The 20,382-nt window shown below is 58.9% G+C and overlaps 3 protein-coding genes across 5 annotated transcripts in view; 1 reads left to right on the plus strand and 2 right to left on the minus strand.

Annotated features, from left to right (window-relative positions):
- Nucleotides 1–2,800: 2,800 nt before the first annotated feature.
- On the minus strand, nt 2,801–6,337 carry LOC119524846 (cationic amino acid transporter 4-like). The gene is made up of 5 exons (XM_037823479.1): nt 6,279–6,337; nt 4,287–5,309; nt 3,361–3,965; nt 3,070–3,178; nt 2,801–2,961 (listed from the first exon to the last, which is right to left on the minus strand). Exons 2-5 carry the CDS (start codon nt 5,266–5,268, stop codon nt 2,801–2,803), a joined length of 1,857 nt encoding a protein of 618 aa, XP_037679407.1. The 5' UTR covers nt 5,269–5,309; nt 6,279–6,337.
- Nucleotides 6,338–9,848: 3,511 nt separating this feature from the next.
- LOC119524938 (cationic amino acid transporter 4-like) lies at nt 9,849–15,171 on the minus strand. Of its 3 annotated transcripts, none has more exons than XM_037823674.1 (5): nt 15,044–15,171; nt 12,836–13,858; nt 11,942–12,564; nt 11,653–11,761; nt 9,849–11,543 (listed from the first exon to the last, which is right to left on the minus strand). In XM_037823674.1, the coding sequence occupies exons 2-5, from the start codon at nt 13,815–13,817 to the stop codon at nt 11,353–11,355; spliced, it is 1,905 nt and encodes a 634-aa protein (XP_037679602.1). In that variant the 5' UTR covers nt 13,818–13,858; nt 15,044–15,171; the 3' UTR covers nt 9,849–11,352. The 3 variants fall into 3 exon arrangements, with proteins under 3 accessions (XP_037679602.1, XP_037679603.1, XP_037679601.1); XM_037823675.1 differs by lacking the exon at nt 15,044–15,171 and adding an exon at nt 14,376–14,402; XM_037823673.1 differs by lacking the exon at nt 15,044–15,171 and adding an exon at nt 14,276–14,314.
- Nucleotides 14,472–20,382, plus strand: part of LOC119524939 (putative tubulin-like protein alpha-4B) — a 37,933-nt gene continuing 32,022 nt past the window's right edge. Inside the window, 1 exon segment of the mRNA XM_037823676.1 lies at nt 14,472–15,119. The gene's annotated coding sequence lies outside the window, so the exon portion shown is untranslated.

A 20,382-nucleotide genomic window follows, 5' to 3' on the forward strand; every position in this document is an offset into this window, starting at 1 on the left:
ACCTGCTGCTGTTTTACGTGGACAAAGAAGCCCGTTTCTACTGGAGGATGAAGTACAAGGAGGTGAGCTGTGTCTGGGCCTCTGAGCTTGGTGCCCGCTGGACAGACGGTGGCCGGAGCCCTGACCCGCCATCCTGTGTCCACAGGCAAAGGCCCCAAAGGTGACGGCCAAGCCTGCGTGGACCGAGCTGGCTCTCACAGCCCCTCAGCAGGCCGCCCAGGGGCCTTAGATGCCGTCCAGCCCCTGCCTCCACCATAAGCCAGATACTGTGTCCAGGGGGGCCCCGTTCAGGGTCAGGGGTCGGGAAGGGTGCGGGCCCTGTGCAGGGTCATGGGTCAGGAAGGGTGGGGGCCCCGTCCAGGGTCAGAGGTTGGGAAGGGTGGGGACCCTGCCTGGGGACCTCAGGACCAAGCTGGGGTGGGGGTGGAAGGCATCCACCCTTACACCCCCAGGAGCACTCTCTTGCTCCCTATACCCCTGACCCCCACCTTGGCATGTGTCCCCTGCTGCCCGGGAGCCTCAGAGCCCTCTGTTCTGGGCAGATACCTGCTGCAAATCCATGGAGACGGGGAGAGCCCGGGGTGCCCTTGGCCCTGGACACGTGAGCAGGTGGTGCTCCAGCATCTGCCACCCCCCAGGGCTGCCCAGCAGCTGTGGGCACAGGCCATCCCGCTGGAGAGCTGGGAGGGGAGCAGAGGGCAGAGGGTATGAGGCGGGGGTCACTGAGGGGCTCAGGACGTCCTGGGATCCTCAGGGCTTCATGGAGCTCAGGGACTGTTCTGGATTGCTAATGCTGCCGGAATGCAAAACACCAGAGATGGACTGGCTTTTATAAAAGGGGGTTTATTTGGTTACACAGTTACAGTCTTAAGGCCATAAAGTGTCCAAGGTAACACATCAGCAATCGGGTACCTTCACTGGAGGATGGCCAATGGTGTCCGGAAAACCTCTGTTAGCTGGGAAGGCACGTGGCTGGCATCTGCTCCAAAGTTCTGGTTTCAAAATGGTTTTCTCCCAGGACGTTCCTCTCTAGGGTGCAGTTCTTCAAAAATGTCACCCTCAGCTGCACTGAGTTCCTTCTGTTTGTCAGCTCATTTATATGGCTCCAGTCATTTAATTTAGACCCACCCTGAATGGACGGGGCCAACACCTCCATGGAAATTATCCAATCAGAGTCATCACCCACAGTTGGGTGGGGCACATCCCCATGGAAACACTCAAAGAATTACAATCTAATCAACACTGGTACATCTGCACACACAAGATTACATCAAAGATAGTGGCGTTTGGGGGACATAATACATTAAAACCGGCACAGGGATCCTGTGCAAACTGAACCCACGGCCGCCCCAGGCCAGGCCCAGGAACCTGTCTGGGCAGCTGCCCACCCCAGCCTGGGGCACCTGCTCGTGGGGGGCCCTGGTCCCAGAGGGAGGCACATCTGGAAGGAATGCTGCTGTCAGTGGTCAGGAGGGTGGGCCTGGACCCCCCCCCCCAGCTGGCTGATCACCTTCCAGCTCTGGAACTTTTCCCGGGACCCAGTCCTGCCTGTCTGGAGCCCTGGGGGCATGCTGGTCGTTAGCCCTTGGAGCCGTGTCCAGGGCTGGTGTTCTGCTGGGCTGGCACTTGGGATGGACCATCTGATCCCGAGAGCCTCAGAAAGCCCTTGGGGGTCCCTGCTGCCCCTTGACCCTGAGTCTCTCCATGGGAGGCAGGCCAAGAGGGTGGGAGAGGGGTCCTGTGGGGCCTGATCACCACGGTGGGCCACAGAGAAAGCTCATGTCACAGCTGTAGACGGTGGGGAGGAAAACCTGACAGAGCCACCAGCTTCCCAGGTGGTCTTTACAGGGCATGGATGGGCAGGGGATGGAAGACACAGCCCAGACATGGGTGGGCCTTGTGCTATGGGGGGACCCCAACCCCAGGGATTGAGGCCCCTCAAGTAAGGGTGCCATCCCCAGGTGAGCTGCAACCCCTGAGTGTCTGGGCAGAGAGCCAGCTCTGGCAGCTGAGACCTGCAGCCCTGGGAGAATGGAAACGCAGGCCCGAGGGTGCAAACAGCAATTGTCTCAGTCTGCTGAGGGCAGTGGGTGCACCTGTGGCTGCCCAGGTGGGCAGGGGCCACACAGGCACATACCCCCATGGGGCTGTGGGCCTCACCATCCCTGGCAGGCCCCAGGGCACATGCTGTGCCATCTTGGGGCCCTGGGAAGCCAAGTGCTCTCTGGACATCACAGCCCTTTCCAGGTAGCTTCCTTGGATCTTACCTCTGCTCCCCGGATCTGGGGATGTATCCTGACCCCAGTCCTGTTGAGGGACCCATTGGCCCCTGGAGGTGTGAGTTGTGCCTGGGGTGTGTGTGGCTCCCTTCTGAGCTGGGTAGAGGGCACTGGCCCTGACAGCCCCTCACAGAGCCTTGGAGTCTTTTCTGTGGCTCAGGGACAATCACCTGATTCCCAGGGGCAGGTGGGGACTCAATACACAAAGAAAGCCATAGTGAACATGGCACAGGAAATGGGGATGGCTGAGTAGGTGATATTGTGGATCTCCTGGGGCCGCGAGCCCCTTCCCTGCCCACCTGCTCCCACCCATAGCTGGAGTTTGTCGCCATCAGTTGGCAGGTGCAGGGCAGAGTGTCCACTGCACCAGGCTGGCCCCAGCCCAGCCCTGAAGATCTGGAGCTCAGCACCAGGGCTGAAGCCTAAGGTCCTGGGGCTCCCCGACCCAGGAAGGCCTGCGAGGCCTCTGAGCTTGCCCAGAACAAAAGGTGCAAAGCATCAGCAGAAACTCCTGGCTGTCCTCATGGCCTGGTGGGTTGCTCCATGTGGCCAGGCTCCTGGGCAGGCGGCCGGCTGAGTGGCTGCATCTCCCGTTCCATCTCCACCTGGCTGTCTCTACCCGAGGACTCCTGCAGGTTCAGCTTGCTGTGCTGGATGCCGTAGCCGAAATACAGGGTGAGTCCTGCAGGGATGGGAGGTGGGGGTGGTGGGAGCTGAGGGGCTGCCCCAGGCCCACTGTGCCCTCTCCCCACAGCCCACCTCATGTCCCAGCACCCTTGTCCCCACTCACCAATCAGCAGCCAGATACAGAAGCACAGCCAGGTCAGGAGGCTCAGCTGTAGCACGAGGCAGATGTTGAGCAGGATGCTCAGAGCCGGCGTCAGGGGCACCAGGGGCACCTAAGGGGGCAACGGCAGGGCTGGGCCTCCTTTCCCTGCATCTGTTGGTTGTGGAGGCAAGCACCCACCCTCCATGCCAAATAAAAGGGTTGTGGTGTCCTCCCCAGCCCTGGAGCCCTCTTTGTTCACTCTGCAGCAGCAGAGGCTGTGAGCTAGTCTGGGTCAGGGGTTCCAGTTGTTACCTGGAAAATGTCCTGCCGGTGCTGCTGCTGGTGGGCCCCCAGGACGGCGAGACTGAGCAGGAAGACGACCCCGCTGGACAGAAGCAGCAGGATGTAGCCCCAGCGAGGCAGGTGCAGGACCGAGTCCCCGAAGTTCAGCACACAGCCCAGGGTGACGGCCGAGGCCACCAGGAGGCCCAGTGCCCAGGCCACAGCCGTTCCATGTCCCCACCTGTCCAGGAAGCCCAGGTAGGGCCTCAGGGCTGGCCGCAACTGCCTGGGCTTTGGGTCCTCAGCCTGCGCTGGCACCTCGGTCCTGGGGCTAGGACTGGTCGGACCTGGAGACCTGGTTGGAATGTCCTTCCGGAAGCGCAGCACAATGACGCAGGTGGTGACAAAGGTGTGGGAGAGCAGTGACGTGATGGATAGTAACAGCACCAGTGCCTTGAGGTCCAGCAGCAGTGCCAGGGTGGCCATGAGGAACCCAAACACCAGCATGGCCACCACGGGGACCCGCGTGCGAGGATGGACACGGGCAAACACCTGGAAGAGCAGCCCGTCGACCGCCATGGCGTAGACGTAGCGTGGCAGGGTAAAGAGCTTGCTGAGCAGGACGGTAAACATGGCTGCAGGAGAGGGTTGGGGGCTTCAGCACGGGGGTGCTGCATTGTCACCTCCCACCAAGGAACGGGACACCCTGGTTTTGGTCACAGGGCCACCACAGAATCTAATAAGAGCTGAGTCACCTCTGTCCAGGATGGACATTTGGGGCACAATTTGGGGGAGGTGGGTGGGTGGAGGATCTCTGACATTAGAGCCTTCCTGAGCCCCGTTATATAACAGGTGTGTCCCCCGGGGGGCTCAGGGAAGGGAGTGCTGTCTCCCTCCCCACCCCAGCCTCCAGGGTCTCGTTCCCGGTTGCCACCCAGCCTGGACCTGCTCCTCACCACAGACGGAGCCAGCCGCCACGATGAAGCCAGCCCAGCTGTAGCTGCGCTGGAAGAAGGTGTCGGCCAAGGCTGCGTATGGGTTCAGGCTGTGCCAGGGCACCATGAGGGTCAGCACGGTGGAGACCAGGATGTAGGCGGTGGCCGCCAGGCCCATCGAGAAGGCAATGGCCATGGGCACTGCCCGCCGTGGGTTCCGAGCCTCCTCACTGGAGGCAGTGATGGCATGGAAGTCCATGAACGTGTAGAAGCAGATGGCAGTGCCCTCTATGATGCCTGAGAAGCCGAAGGGTGCAAAGCCGCCCTCCTGGGAGCTCCAGTTTTCCGGGCGGGCCAGGATGAAACCCAGGACGGTGGTGAAGAGGATGACACCCAGGCTGATGGCCGAGAAGATGCGGTTGAGCCGGGAGGACACGCGGGCTCCACAGGAGATGAAGACGGAGGACAGAAGGAGGATGCCAGCAGCCAGGAGGTCCGGGTAGGGGGCCAGGAAGGGCACCTGCCAGATGCCCAGGTAAGTCTCGATGAAGTTGCTGATGTGGTATCCGCAGATGGTGTCCAGGTAGCTGCTCCAGGCCCGGGCCACGGTGGCGCCACCGATCAGGAGCAGGAGCAGCATGTCCCAGCCGATGAGGAAAGCCCACAGCTCACCCATGGACACGTAGGTGCAGAGGTAGGCAGAGGCCCCGCGGGGCACGCAGACCCGAAACTCTGCATAGCACAGGGCGGCCAGCAGGGAGGCCACAGCGGCCACAGCGTAGGACACGATCACAGCCGGGCCGGCCAGCTCCATGGCAACAGGGCCCGTGAACACATAGAGGCCCACGCCCACCATGCCCCCCACGCCCAGCAGGGTGAGGTCCAGCATGGACAGGTGGCGAGGTGGCGATGTCTCCATGGTGGACTCTTCCAGGGGCTTCAGCCGGTTCAACTTCTGGCAGAAGTTCACCAGGCTGGCAGCACTGGGCAGTCCCCAGGCCATGGTGGGCAGTAGAGAGGAGGTTCAGAGCCAGCCCCCAGCACCTGCCAGGGTCAGAGGGGAGTGAGGGGCTGCCCTTCCACAGCCCAGTCCCCAGCCCTGACCTGGGGATTTCGGCACCTGCATGTGGGGTCTGTGGAGGGCTGGGATCTAGAGGGAGGGGTCCGGGCTGTGTCCCCAGGGGATCTGGTGCAGCCAGACCTGCGGGTGAGCTGGTGGCACCGAGGACAAGCCCCAGGGAGCAGGAGCTGGGAGGTCCTCCTGGGCTGGGATCTGGGAGCACGGTGCAAACCTGGAGCTCCCCGGGAGCCGAGCCAGGCCTCCCGGATCCAGAACAGAAGTGGCTCTACCTCCTGGGTCACGGCCCAGGCGGCCACCTCGCATCAGGTCAAGGCGGGCAGGTGCCACCCTGCACAGGGTCGGGAGGGCCCACGGCCTGTGCCCCAGGCTCAGAAGCTGGTGCCCCACGCCCCTCTCTGCCAACAACGTGCTGTGCCCAACCCCAGTCCGGACCCCGCACAGTGCCCTGCTGAGGCAGGCTCTAGAGGAGGGCACTCTGGGTAGGCTAGGGGCATCGGTCAGCTCAAATGGAGGGTCAGCATCAAGCCACAGTGGAGAGAGCCACATGGAGAGCAGGAAGGAGGGGCCAAGTGGAAGGAGAACCCAACCCTAACTCTCAGAATCGGCTGAGATAGCCCGGGGCGGGCGTGAGAATGGCAGTCCCCACCCCTGTGCCAGTTTGGATGTATTATGTCTCCCAAAATGCCATGTTCTTTGATGCAATCGTGTTCTTTGATGCAATCTGCTCAGGAAGAGTAATGTCGCTCAGGCCCCAGAGAGGGTGGAGGACATTCCCTGGGGACTGGGCAGAGCCTGGCTGCCACCCCACTGTTGAGAGAGGGGAGAGCCTTTTCCCCCAAAAGGCAGTGTCCGGGTGGCACCCCGATGTCTGAGGAGGGTGGGGCTGAGTAGAAGGTGGTCTCCCCAGTGTGTGGATAAGTTGGAGCACTCACCCCAGCATTTGGAGAGAAAGGGCTGCCAGGTAGACCCTCGGAAAGCGCTGGACTCCGGCTCTCTCAAGCCCCGTGTTTAAAATGTCGTTCTATAAATGACTCTCAGACTTTGAAATCTAATGGAGTTTGCCCTGCAGGTTTTAGGGTGTGTTTCCGCCTGTGAACCGTTTTCCTTTCACTTTCTCCCTGTGGCGATGGGAGCGTGTCTCCTGTCACTGTCCGTCTTTGTGCACTGGCAGCAGATCACTTGTTCTGAGTTTCCCGGTCCACAGCCAGAGGGGAACTTGGCTTTAGGACAAGACCCCGCCTGGGACTGATTCTGCTGGGATCTTGGACTCACCTGTTGCTCCTGAAGTGATTTAAGCCTTTTAGATATTGTGTGGGGATGAATGTACATTGTACATGGGAAGATCGTGTCATTCTGGGGTCCAGGGGGTGGAACGTGCCACCTTGGATGTATTATGTCCCCAAACGCCATGTTCCCTGATGCAGAATCCAGGTCGAGTCCGAATCCGCGTCCGACCCTCCTCGGCCCGGGACCCCAGCCCCTTGCCCCCCGCCCGGCTGCCGCCTCCTCCCCCGTCCCCCGACCCCTCGCGGGGACCCCCACGCCCTCGCCCCTGGCGCAGCCGCGGGCGCTGAGGCCGGGACCGCTGCGCAGGCGCCCTGGAGCGCGGCCCGGGAGGTGGGCGGGCGCTCCGACTCGGCCGACCAATCGGACGCGGCGTCCTGGAACAGGCGCCCATCCCGGCCAATAGGGCGGCGCGTCCCTGGGCAGCGGTCGCCCGGGCAACCCGGTGTTGTGGTTTCCGCGGCAACCGCCCGGGCAGCATCGTGTCCCGCCTAGCGCGCTGGAGGTCGCAGCGTCGCCCCCATCGCCCAGGAGCGCCTGGGGGCCCTTGCAGCGCTGGATCGCCCACCTCACTGCAGCCTCCTCTGCACGCCCTTGCGCAGGAGCCTTCCGTGGCTCCCGGTTCCTGCTCAGGCTCCTCGGCCTTTCCTCCGCTCCTCCCTCTGTCCCTGCCCAGCTCTGTCGCTGGTGGAACTTCGGAACCTGCAAGTGTCAGCTCAGAGGCCACTCTTCCTGGAGCTCTCGTTGGTCTCTTGCTGCCCCCATGACGACCACTCCCAGCATTTGTCATCCTGTCACCCCTGCATCCTATCCCACCCCAAGGAAATGAACCCCAGAAGCAGAGGGTCTTGCTTGCCTCTGTGGCAGCAGAGGGGTCTGCAGAGGAGGGAGGCCCAGGGCAGCTGGGGGTAGGACAAGCCCCGGCCTGGGGGTGGAGCCTGGATCCTCCCTCCTGGGTGACAGTGTCCCTTGAACAGCTGCCGGCCTGGCCCAGCTCGGGAACCTGCTTTGCCTCCCGTTCTGCTGTGGCCGCAGCGGCTCTGCTGACTCACGCACCCCAGCAGCCAGCAGGAGCTGGGAGCATGGGCTCCCCGGGGTTCACGGCGGGCTGGGGGCTTCTGGATTACAAGACGGAGAAGTACGTGATGACAAGGAACTGGCAGGTGGGCGCCTTGCAGAGGTTGCTGCAGCTCGGGGTCGTGGCTTACGTGGTGGGGTAAGAGAAGGGTCCTTTCTGGGCTGTGGCCGAGAGGCGGTGGCCAGTGCGGCTGCTTGAGGGTTGAGGGTTTGGTTCTTCAGGGGCTGGGCTGGTGGAGGGAGGGCAGAGCCTGCGAGATACAAAAGCAAGCTGTGATGTGTTTCCCCTGTGTGTCACCCCCTCCTTTCCAGAGTCTTGGAAGGGGTGTCGGCAGGTCACGGTGGTGGTGGGGGGGGGAGAGCAGGTGCCTCTGGCTGAGGACACTGGATCTCTGATGTCTGCCTGGAGCTTCAGCCCGTGCAGGGGTCTGGGGGAGGGAACGAGGCTGGAACGGGGTCAGCGGCCTCTGGAAGGGCTGCACCCTGGGCAGGGAGCCCTGGGGCTGGGGAGTGTGAGGGGACTGCAAGCCGGGTGGGGGGCAGTGGACAGTGTCCCCCACGGGCCTGGGGCACAGGAGCATCTGGGGGGAGAGACAGCACACATGGGAACCAGCTCTCACCCTGCTCCCATGTGCCAGGGGACACCCCACACTGCCCATCTCCTCTGCCCCCAGGTGGGCTCTCCTGGCCAAAAAAGGCTACCAAGAGGCTACCCCAGATCTCTGTCATCACTATACCCAAAGGGGTTTCTATGACCCAGATCGAGGAGCTAGGGAACCGGCTGTGGGACGTGGCTGACTTTGTGAAGCCGCCACAGGTGGGCCTCCCCCTGCCCGAGGGGAATGGGGTGTGTGGAGTGGGGGCTCCCAGATCTGACACCACCCTCTGGGCTGTTGCAGTGAATGTACATTGGGGAGAGGCAGGTGATGCCAGAGAAGGGGTGGAGGGACTCGTGCCATCTGCAGGGCAGGTTGGGAAGGGCTTTCAGGGATGTGTAGGAGTTTTCCAGGTAGATGAAGGAACAGGTTGAGAGACTGGTTGGGAAGCCAAGTGGGAAGAATTGCATTTGCAAAGGCTGCATCAGGATAGGAGTGGAATGTCTGGAAATTCAAGATCTGAGCTTGTGGGTGGGTTGACGGTGTGGGAGTAGGGCAGGCCTGGAGCTTCCTGAATGTTCTCCTCCCTGATCTGGGACACCAGTCAGGTGCCTCTTCTCTGTGTCTCTCAGGCCACATCACCTGGTCCCATCTCCCTCTGCCCAGCTCTTCTGCAACGTTAGCTCCCCCTCCATTCTGCTGACACCCAAATTGAAGTCCCAGCATGTACCTGCCCTGAGCCCCAGCTGCCTCACACCGTGTCCCAAAGGCCCTCCATAGTCCCACCTCTGCTGCACCTTTCCCTGCCCTCGGCCCGGCCCTCGACTCCCTTCCTTGTCACACTCTCCCCAACACACAGAGCCAGCCACCCTGCCACTCCCTGGACACCCTGGGACCCAGGCACAGCTCACCCCCTGCTCCCCTGGCCTGACAAGCGTCCACCTCACCCACCATGATCTCCGGGTGTTTCTCATGACTTTGTGAAGCTGCCACAGGTGGGCTTCCCACCTCCTGTCGGGAATGGTGTGTGTGGGGTGTCCCCACCTTGCTCTTATCCATGTCTCATCCCCAAATGCAGATCCCCCTTTGATATCTCCCCTTTCCCTCTTGCCTGGGCTGATCCCCAGAGCTCCAGCATCTGTTGCCAAGAACCCCTGCTCTCCTTTCCAGCTGTGGGTTTTCTTTGAACATTTGGAACCTAGGATTGGGTAGTCCTACATGCTACATAGATAACCCTTTTTAGGTTTTAATGCATTGGAATAGCTAGAAGTAAATACTTGAAACTACCAAACTCCAACCCAGTAGCCTTGACTCTTGAAGACGATTGAATAACAATGTAGCTTACAAGGGGTGACAGTGTGATTGTGAAAACCTTGTGGATCGGACTCCCTTTATCCAGTGTACGGATGGATGAGTAGAAAAATGGGGACAAAAACTAAATGAAAAATAGGGTGGGATGGGGGCGATGATTTGGGTGTTCTTTTTCACTTTTATTTCTTACTTTTATTATTCTTTCTGGTGTAAGGAAAAGGTTCAAAAATAGTTTGTGATGAATGCACAGCTATATGATGGTACACCATGGATGATTGTATGATATGTAAATAAATCTCAAGAAAACTGAATTTGATTTAAAAAAAAGAGGGCAGGCCTGGCCCCCCGGCTGGCTGGTCACATTCCAGCTCTGGAACTTTCCCCGGGACCCAGTCCTGCCTGCTGGAGAATATCCCTGGGCCACGGCTGCAGAGGCCAGGCCCCTCTTGGTCCCTGGATGGGTGGGCAGGGGTTTGGGGGTCAATCTTCCAGGCTGGCGTGGGGGTTACTTCCTCGTGGGCCCTGGAGCCCTGGGGGACATGCTGGCCATTTGCCCTCGGAGCTGTGTCCAGGCTGGTGCTCCTGCTGGGCTGGCATTTGGGATCATCCAAACCCAAGGGACTCGGCAATGCCCTTGGGGGTCCCTGCTGCCCTCGACCCCCAGAGACTCTCCATGGGAGGCAGGCCAAGGGGGTGGGAGAGGGGTCCCATGGGGCCTGATCATCACAGTGGGTCCCAGAGAAAGTTCATGTCACAGCTGGAGAAGGTGGGGAGTAAAACCTGACACAGCCACCAGCTTCCTGTGTGGTCTTTACAGGGCACGGGTGGGCAGGGGATGGAGAACACAGCACAGACATAGGTGGGCCCTGGGCTTTCATGGAGATTCCCCAGGACTGGGGCCCCTCACACGTGTGCCCGTTCCCAGCCCTCACCCAAAAACCGTGAGTGGCTGGGCAGAGAGCCACCATGGCAGCCGAGAGCTGCAGCCCTGGGAGAATAGAAACACAGGCCCGAGTTTGCAAACAGCAGTTGTCTTGGTCTGTTTAGGGCAGGGGTGGCACATATGGGCTGCCCAGGTGGGCAGGGGCCACACAGGCACGTACCCCCATGTGGCCGTGGGACTCACCGTCCCCTAAGACCCCAGGGCACAGGCTGTGCCATCTTGGGGCCCTGGGAAGCCAAGTGCTCTCTGGATATCACAGCCTTTTCTAGGCAGCCTCCTTGGGATCTTGCCTCTGCTCCCTGGATCTGGGGATGGATCCCCACCCTAGTCCTGTCCTGGGCCCCGTTGGGTGGTGTGAGGGGGTGTGTGTGGCTCCTTGCTGAGCTGGGCAGAGGGCACCGTCCCGGACCACCCCTTGCTGAGGCTCAGGGACAATCACCTGGTTCCCAGGGGCAGGTGGGGACTCAGTGCCACAAAGAAAGCCACAGCGGACACGGCATAGGTCACGGGGATGGCTGAGTAGCTGTTATTGTGGATCTGCTGGGACCACAAGCCCCTTCCCTGCCTGCCCACTTCCCACCCTCACCTGGAGTTGGGCGCGATCAGTTGGCAGGTGCAGGGCAGAGTGTCCACTGCACCAGGCTGGCCCCGGCCCATCCCTGAACATCTGGAGCTCGGCCCCGGGGCTGAAGCCTAAGGTCCTGGGGCTCCCTGACCCGGGCAGGCCTGGCAGGCCCGTGAGCTTGCCCAGGACACAAGGGGCAGGCACTGGAAGAAGCCCTCTCCTGGCCGGCCTCATGGCTTGGCAGGCTGCTCAGTGTGTCCAGGCTCCTGGGCAGGTGGCTGGCAGGGGGGCTGCACGGCCTGCACGGTCTCTACCAGAGTGCCATTGGGGAAAACCACGTAGCGGGCAGCTGCTAGCCCTGAGGATTCCGGCAGGTTCTGCTTGCTGTGCCAGAAGCCATAGGTGAAATACACGGTGAGTCCTGCAGGGATGGGAGGTGGGGGTGGTGGGGAGCTGAGTGACTGGCCACGGCCCACCGTGCCCTCTCCCCACAGCCCACCTCATGTCCCAGCCCCCTGTCCCCCACTCACCGATCAGCAGCCAGATACAGAAGCGCAGCCAGGTCAGGTGGCTCAGCTGCAGCACGAGGCAGATGTTGAGCAGGATGCTCAGAGCCGGCGTCAGGGGCACCAGGGGCACCTAAGGGGGCAACAGCAGGGCTGGGCCTCCTATCCCACCTCTGAAGGATGGGGAGGCAAGTGCCCACTCTCCATGCCAAAACTTGGACGTGGTGGCCTCCCCAAACATCCATCCTCTCCTCGTCCATTCTGCAGCAGCAGAGGCTGTGAGCGAGTGGGGATCAGCGGTTGGGGGAGGTACCTGGAAAATGTCCTGCCGGTGCTGCTGCTGGTGGGCCCCCAGGATGGCGAGACTGAGCAGGAAGACGACCCCGCTGGACAGAAGCAGCAGGATGTAGCCCCAGCGAGGCAGGTGCAGGACCGAGTCCCCGAAGTTCAGCACACAGCCCAGGGTGACGGCCGAGGCCACCAGGAGGCCCAGCGCCCAGGCCACAGCCGTTCCATGTCCATACCTGTCCAGGAAGCCCAGGTAGGGCCTCAGGGCCGGCCGCAACCGCCCCGGCTCAGGGGCCACCAGCTGGAGGCGGTCGGAGAAGGAGCTGGGCTCCTTGGTCCCGGGGCTGGGGCTGGCTGGGCCCGGGGAGCTGGGTGGAGAGGCCGTCCGGAAGCGCAGCACAATGACGCTGGCGGCCACGAAGGTGTAGGCAAGCAGTGTCCCGATGGACAGGAACTGCACCAGTGCCTCGAGGTCCAGCAGCAGCGCCAGGGTGGCCATGAGGAACCCAAACACCAGGATGGCCGCCACGGGGACCTGTGTGCGAGGATGGACGTGTGCAAACACCTGGAAGAGCAGCCCATCCACCGCCATGGCGTACGCGATGCGTGGCAGGGAGAAGAGGTTGCTGAGCAGGACAGTGTTCATGGCTGCAGCAGAGGGGTGGTGGTGGGGGGCTGGTCAGCACGGGGGTGCTCGATCGTCATCTCCCACCCAGGAGGAATGGGACGCCCCAGTTGCAGTCACCTCTGCCCTGGATGGACACTTGGGGCACAAACTGGGGAGTAGGTGGATGGAGGATCTGTTACATTAGAGCCTTCCTGGGCCCTGTTATACAACAGGTGTGTCCCCCAGATGGGCTCCCCACCCACCCACCCTGGCTACAGCCCCTTCCTTGTTCCACCCAGCCCTGCTCCTCACCGCAGATGGAGCCGACCGCCACGATGATGCCGGCCCAGCTGTAGCCGCGCAGGTAGAAGGCGTCAGCTAGTGCCGAGTCTGGGTCGAGGCTGTGCCAGGGCACCATGAGGGTCAGCACGGTGGAGACCAGGATGTAGGCGGTGGCCGCCAGGCCCAGTGAGAAGGCGATGGCCTTGGGCACTGCCCGCCGTGGGTTCTGGGCCTCCTCACTGGAGGCAGCAATGACGTCAAAGCCCACAAAGGCATAGAAGCAGGTGGCGGTGCCCGCTAGGATGCCCGAGAAGCCAAAGGGAGCAAAGCCACCTTCCTCAGAGCTCCAGTTTTCCGGGCGGGCCAGGATGAAACCCAGGACGGTGGTGAAGAGGATGACGCCCAGGCTGATGGCCGAGAAGGTGTGGTTGAGCCAGGAGGACACGCGGGCTCCACAGGAGATCAAGACGGAGGACAGAAGGAGGATGGCGGTGGCCAGGAAGTCCGGGTAGGGGGCCAGGAAGGGCACCTGCCATTCATCCACGTAGGTCTTCGTGAAGTTGCGGATGTGGTGGCCGAAGATGGCGTCCAGGTAGCCGCTCCAGGCCCGGGCCACAGCGGCGCCACCGATGAGGTACTCGAGCAGCACGTCCCAGCCGATGAGGAAAGCCCACAGCTCACCCATGGACACATAAGTGAAGAGGTAGGCAGAGCCCGTGCGGGGCACGCGGGCCCCAAACTCCGCATAGCACAGGGCGGCCAGCAGGGAGGCCACGGCGGCCACGGCGTAGGACACGATCACAGCCGGGCCAGCCAGCTCCTTGGCCACAGTGCCCGTGAGCACATAGATGCCTGAGCCCACCATGCCCCCCACGCCGAGCAGGGTGAGGTCCAGCGTGGACAGGCAGCGATGCAGTGACGTCTCCATGGTGGTCTCCTCCAGAGGCCTCACCCGGTTCACCTTCTGGCAGAAGCGCACCAGGCTGGCAGCGCTGGGCAGTCCCCGGGCCATGGTGGGCAGCAGAGAGGAGGTTCAGAGCCAGCCCCCAGCACCTGCCAGGGTCAGAGGGGAGTGAGGGGCTGCCCTTCCACAGCCCAGTCCCCGGCCCTGATCTGGGGATTCGGGCACCTGCATGTGGGGCCTGTGGAGGGCTGGGATCTAGTGGGAGGGGTCCGGGCCCTGTCCCCAGGGGATCTGGTGCAGCCAGACCTGGGGGTGAGCTGGTGGCACCAAGGACAAGCCCCAGGGAGCAGGAGCTGGGAGCTCCTCCTGGGCTGGGATCTGGGAGCACGGTGCAAACCTTGGAGCTTCCCGGGAGCCGAGCCAGGTCTCCCGGATCCGGAACAGGAGCGGCTCTACCTCCCGGGGCGCGGCCCAGGCGGCCACCTCGCCTCAGGCCGCGGCCGGCTGTCCCCACCCCCGCGCAGGGCCGGGAGGACCCACGCCCCCGTCCCCAGGGAGCTCCTCACCTGTCCGCGCCGCCACTTGGCCGCGCCCTTGTCCCCAGGCGCCCGAGCCTTCCCCCCGCCCGGGTCGCTGCCTGGCCCCGCACGACCCGCCGGGACCCACCTGCCGCCGCCGCCTCCGCCGCTCTGCGCCCGCCCGCGCCGCCTGTGCGCACGGCCCGCCCCTCCTGCCCAGATCCCGCTCGCCGCCCGCAGCGCCCAACCCTGAGCGTGGAGCCCGCACGCCACCCGGCCGCGCCCAACCCGGGCTCGGACCCCGCACGCCGCCCGTAGCGCCCAACCCCGAGTGTGGACCCCGCACGCCGCCCGCAGCGCCAACCCCCAGCGTGGAGCCCGCACGGCACCCGGCCGCGCCCAACCCGGATTCGGACCCCGCACGTCTCCCGCAGCGCCCAACCAGGGTCCCTGGGCCCCGCCCGCCGCCCGCAGCGCCCAACTAGGTCCCCGGACCCCGCACATAGCCCACCACTTCCAACCCGAGGCCTCAACCACGCACATCACGCAGCCACCCGCAACCCTGGGCCTGAATCCCGCACACAGCCCGGCAGGCCCCACCCTGAGTCTGCTTCCCGCACACCGACCCGCAGCCCCTACCCCGGGGCCGGATCCCGCACACCGCCCAGCTGTCTGGTTCCCCGAGCTGGCACCCCGCAGGCCGCCTAGCTGCTCCCACCCCGGGGCCCGGACCACGCAGACCGCCCCGCCCCGCGGTCACCCCCGCGTCCCATCTCCGCGCGCATGCATCCCGCTAGCCCACCGTATCCTGTTTACCCGATGAAATCCAGTGATCACTAGATCCCCGGGAAGCTCTGTCACCGCTCGCAGACAAGCAAGCCCGGGCCCCCAGGTAAATTAAGGGCCTCGACCCGGGTCCGGGGGCGGGGTCAAGGTCCAGAGGGAGCTTTAGAGCCCACCCCCACCCCTCCTCGGGAGTCACCTGCCGGGCGCCCCCACCCCAAGGCGAGTGCTCCGCCCGCTCCCCGGAGGAGCCAGCCCGGGGCTTTGGTGCTGGCCCTGGGCCAGGGCGGGTGCCTGGTAGAGCTGGACCTGGCGCCCGACTGAGTGCGTGTCCCGGGTTCCAGGACCAGAGGACAAGCCCGGACCCGAGGCTGGCTGTGCAGAGCCTCCAGCTCCAGGCCCCACCCTTGACAGCACGGCCAGTCGGGCACGGAGGACCCTGGGGGACCCCGACACAGCCCCCCACTAGTCGCTATCCGGTGCCATCAGGCAGCCCACACACTCCTTCAGGTCGAGTTTTTCCTTCTGCTCTTCCTGCAGCTCAGAGAGTGAAAAAGGTGGTGTGAAAAGGGAGCTCGCTTGTCTGCAGCAAAACGACAACCAAAGGAAGCAAAGCAAAACCCAACCAAACCAAAACAGGCATCCTCTTCCCCCAGGACTTTATTTTATTTTTCTCAGTGTGTTTTCAGGTTTCTAGGTGGCTGGTGGAATTGGATCTCCAGGCATCTGCCGCCTGGCTGGCTCAATGGCAGTGGGAAGGTGGGCTCAGGACAAGACGGTGTGTCTTGGAACCCAGCGCCCTAGCCAGCCTTCTCCGCCCCGTCTGATATTGGCCTGACAGCATCCTGAAGAACTTCTCAGACAGGTTCCACTTCCTGCAGGGAAGACAGCCCCCCACGCCCCACCCCGGGCCTCAGGTGTCACCTAAATGTAATTGAGCAGGGATCTGTTGTCCTGAAATTCCTCCACAAAAATGTAATTCAGCACCCTTCATTTTTTATTATTTATTTTATTTTCCTTCTTTATTACACAAAAGGTAGCATGCTACATATATTTGTACATTTTTTTTTCTTAGTGATATGTCCTGGAAATCAAGCCATGCTTTTTCACATCTGCGTAGTACTCCTTTGGGGGCGTCCCAGAGCTGATTCAGCTTCTCTACTGTGCATAGGCATTCGGGTTGCTTCCAAAAGTTTGCTGTTACCGACAGCACTTGAATCGACAGCCTTTTGCACCTGTATTTTTGTATGGTTAGAGCTGTATCTCCAGGGTAAAATCCTAGAAGGAGGACTGCTCTTCTGTAACGGGCATAATTGTAAGATTAAATAAGGTGTAGAGTACATACAGCCTCTCACCCAGGAGGCAGGTAATTCATGGTAGAGGATCCCCATGAGACAACTCCACCTCCAGTAGGCTGAACTCAGCTCTACCATGACTTTAAAAATTTATACATTTATTTTTAATTGTAGTATAATATGCATAACATAAAATTATTTTTAACCATTTTAAGTGGACAAGTCTTTGACATTCATGACAATGCTCTGTATCTTTCACCACTATCTGAGACTATTTTCATCATCCCAAACCAGAACTCATACTCCTTTAGCCGTACCTCCCCACTCCCCTCTCCTCCCAACCATGGCAACTGCTTTTCAGCCTTCCGTGCCTATGAATTTGTTCATTCTAAGTATTTCATATAAGAAAAATCATATATCCCTTTGTGTCTGGCTTATTTCACTCAACGTGATGTCGTCAAGTTTCTTCCATGTTGTAGCATGGGCCAGCATGTCACTCTTTTTTACGCCTGGATAATATTCCATTGTATGAATATACCACATTATTTATTCATTCATCTATGGATGGATGCTTGGGTTTTTTCCACCTTTTATCTGTTGTCAATAATTCTACAGTGAACATTGGTATATAATTATCTGTCCAAGTCTCTGCTTTCAATTCTTTGGTTGTATACTTAGGAGTGGAACTGCCAGGTCATTTGATAATTCTGTTTAACTTTCTGAGAAACTGCCTGTGCTGGTTTGTATATATTACGTCCCGCAGTAAAATGCCATATTCTTTAATGCAGTCTTGTGGGGGGCAGACATATTAGTGTTGATTAGGTGGGAACCTATTGATTGTTTCCATGGAGATGTGACTCAGTCACCTGTGGGCCAGACCTTTGATTGGATAATTTCCATGGAGGTGTTACCCACCCATTCAGGGTGGGTCTGAATTAAATCACTGGCGCTATATACAGAGTTCACAGACAGAAGGAGCTGAGAGCAGTTGTGAGTGACATTTTGGAGAGGAGCTGCAGCTAAGAGAGGACAAAACACCCCCAGAGCTATGTTTTGGAGAATGCCATTTTGAAATGCAACTAGGGGGCAAGCGGATGCCAGCCATGTGCCTTCCCAGCTAACAGAGGTTTCCAGACACCAGTGGCCATCCTCCAGTGAAGGTGCTGTATTGTTGATGCCTTACCTTGGAGACTTTATGTAACCAAATAAACCCCCTTTATAAAAGCCAATCCATTTCTGGTATTTTGCAAAATGGCAGCATTAGCAAACGAGAACACTGCCAAACGGTTTTCTACAGTGGTGGCACTATTTTACATCCCCATCAACAATGTACAAGGGTTTCTATTTCTCTGCATCCTCACCAACACTTGTTAATTTCGTGTTTTTTTAATTGCCATAATAGTGGGTGTGAAGTTGTGTCTGGTAGTTTTAATTTGTATTTCTCTAATTGCTATTGATGGTGAGTGTCTTTTCATATACTTACTGACCATTGGGGGTGGTTTGGAGCTCAGTACCCCAGAAAAACATGTTCTTAAACTTAATCCATTCTGTGGGTGTGAACCCTTGTAAATGGGACCTGTGGAGGAGGTTATCTCAGTAGGTGTGGCCCAGCTGAATCAGGATGGGTCTTTACTGAAGGTCTTATAAAGAAGATTACAGAAAGAGAAAAAGTGAGAGGAGCAGCCAGCAGCTGAACGTTGGTAGTAGAACCCGGAAAAGAAGGGACAATCCAGGAGAGGCCACCATATGCATTGCCACATGACAGAAAAGCTAAGGACCAAGGGCCACCAGCAGCCAGCTCCAGAATGCCACTGTCATCTGGGAGAAAGCCCTGCCTTGACAATGCCTCCATTTTGAACTTCTCCTAGCCTCAAAACCGTGAGCCAAAAATTCCCATTGTTTAAGCCAACCCACTGTAAGGTATTTGTTTTAGCAATGAGAAAACAAACACCATTTGCATATCTTCTCTGGAGAAAGGTCTAGTTCAGATCCTTGGCCCATTTTTAAAATTGCATTGTTTGTCTTTTTCTTGTTGACTTGTAGGAGTTCGTTATATATTCTGGATATTTAACTCTTATCAGATACATGGTTTCCAAGTATTTTCTCTCATTCTGTAAGTTGTCTTTTTCACTTTCTTGATAATATGTCCTTTGATTCACAAAGGGATTATATAATGGTGCATCTACTTTGGAATACAGTTAACAGTTCTTCAATATGTTAAACATAGAATTACCCTATGACCCAGAAATTCCACTCCTAGGTGTATGCCCCAAGAACTGAAAGCATATATCCACAGAAAAAGATGTACATGAATATTCGTAGCACCAATTAGCTATTAAGAATATAGCTAAAAAAGTGGAATCAACCCAATGTCCTTCAACGGATGAATGAATAAACTAATGTGGTGTATTATTTGGCCACAACAAAACAAGTAAGTTCTGATACATGTTACGATGTCTATGAAGCTGGTGAAGGAAGCCAGACTCAAAAGGCCACATATTGTATGTTTCCACTTACATGAAATATCTAGAATAGGCAAATCTGTAGAGACAGAAATTAGATCAGTGATTGCCAGGGGCTGGTAGGAGGCAGAACAGAGAGTGACTGCTCGTGGCTCTTTGGGTTGATGAAAATGTTGGCGAGGGTTGCACAACTCTGGGAATATACTCAAAACGAATGAATCGGAGAATTTGAATGGGTGAATGTTATGGTTTGTGGATTTTGGTATGTGAAAAGCTATTATTATTTTTACATATAAGGCACCAAACTATTTCCCAAAAAGAATACTGGAGCTCCATCTTTCCTTCCCCCACCAGGGGTAGGGAAGGGTTGAGAGCTCAGAAGGGAAATGGAGGTGTAGCCTCAGGAAGGGAGTAACAGGTGTGGAGAACACTGTCTTTCCCCATACTGAGCTCTTCTCCATCTTCTGCTTCAAGTCAAAGAGCTCCTCCCCAAGCCTGGTAGAGGACATGGAGCCATCATCACCAAAACATGTTGTAGTCTTCTAGATCATGGGGTCTACATGCCCTCCTGACCCAGATTTCCAGTGTCCTGCAGGCTCCTTGTGTTCCCCTTTCTGTTGTATCCCAAAGAGATCCCTCAAATCATCTCATGGATGGGATGGGGATTGGGGTGATGAGAGGAGGCTGACATTTCTCCCAGGTCAGTCTTCATTGCCATCTGCTCCTCCACTCTTGCCAGTCTCCTGCAGCTCTGTCTTCTCTGTCCCCATGTTGGACATCCCACCCTGCTGCAGCCTCAGTCCTCCAGGGAAAGCCCACTAGCATGTTGCCCCGATTTCATCTCCAAACTTACCCCATGTCTCCTCCCCATGAACTGGCTTCCCAGCACCTCCCTCTTTGAGTGCTCCAGGCCTGCCAATGGCGGCCATGGCTGTCCCCATCACCAGGCATCCAGCCTTCACCCCAGTTCCTATCAACCCCAGGCTCCCTGCACCCACTAGGAGCCTTCCTCCTGAGATACGGTTAGAATTAGGGCAGGGCTCAGCTGAGCAAAGGGCAAATTCCCAGAAGAGGTCAGGCCTCAAGGAGAGAGCTATCTCTGAGAACAGCAATTAACAGTACCTGGGGGCCAAACAACCCACCTGAGTGAGTCACCTAACCGGCCCACCCAAATGCACTATCGACCACCAGGCAGCACCCTGGAGGGAAGGGAGGGGAGGAGAAAGCTCTGAACAAAGAAGGGGGAAGGGGAGGAAGTCAAGCTAATCTACAAAAGCAAATGCCCCACAATGTTGGGGTCTCTCTCCTCTCTTGTCTTGGAGAGATGCCCGCCTGTCCCCTCACAGGCATTCTTAATAAATTTTATGCCTCCTTACTCAATGCTGTATGTGCCCTTGAATTCTTTCTCACCGCCTGGCCAAGAACTCAGAAACCAAACCCAGCAATACACCCTGGAGGGAGCCCCACATCTACCCTATTTCCCAAACACTACTCCCTGGAAGCCCCAGCTCTTGCCTGACCCTTCTGACCCCCAGGCCACCCTCTGGAATCTTCCAGAGCAAAGGAAGAGCATGTAGGGAAGAGCATGGGGGCTGGATTCAGACCCGGATCCTTT

Source organism: Choloepus didactylus, assembly GCF_015220235.1.
Source record: "Choloepus didactylus isolate mChoDid1 chromosome 23 unlocalized genomic scaffold, mChoDid1.pri SUPER_23_unloc1, whole genome shotgun sequence".
Lineage (NCBI taxonomy): Eukaryota > Metazoa > Chordata > Mammalia > Pilosa > Megalonychidae > Choloepus > Choloepus didactylus.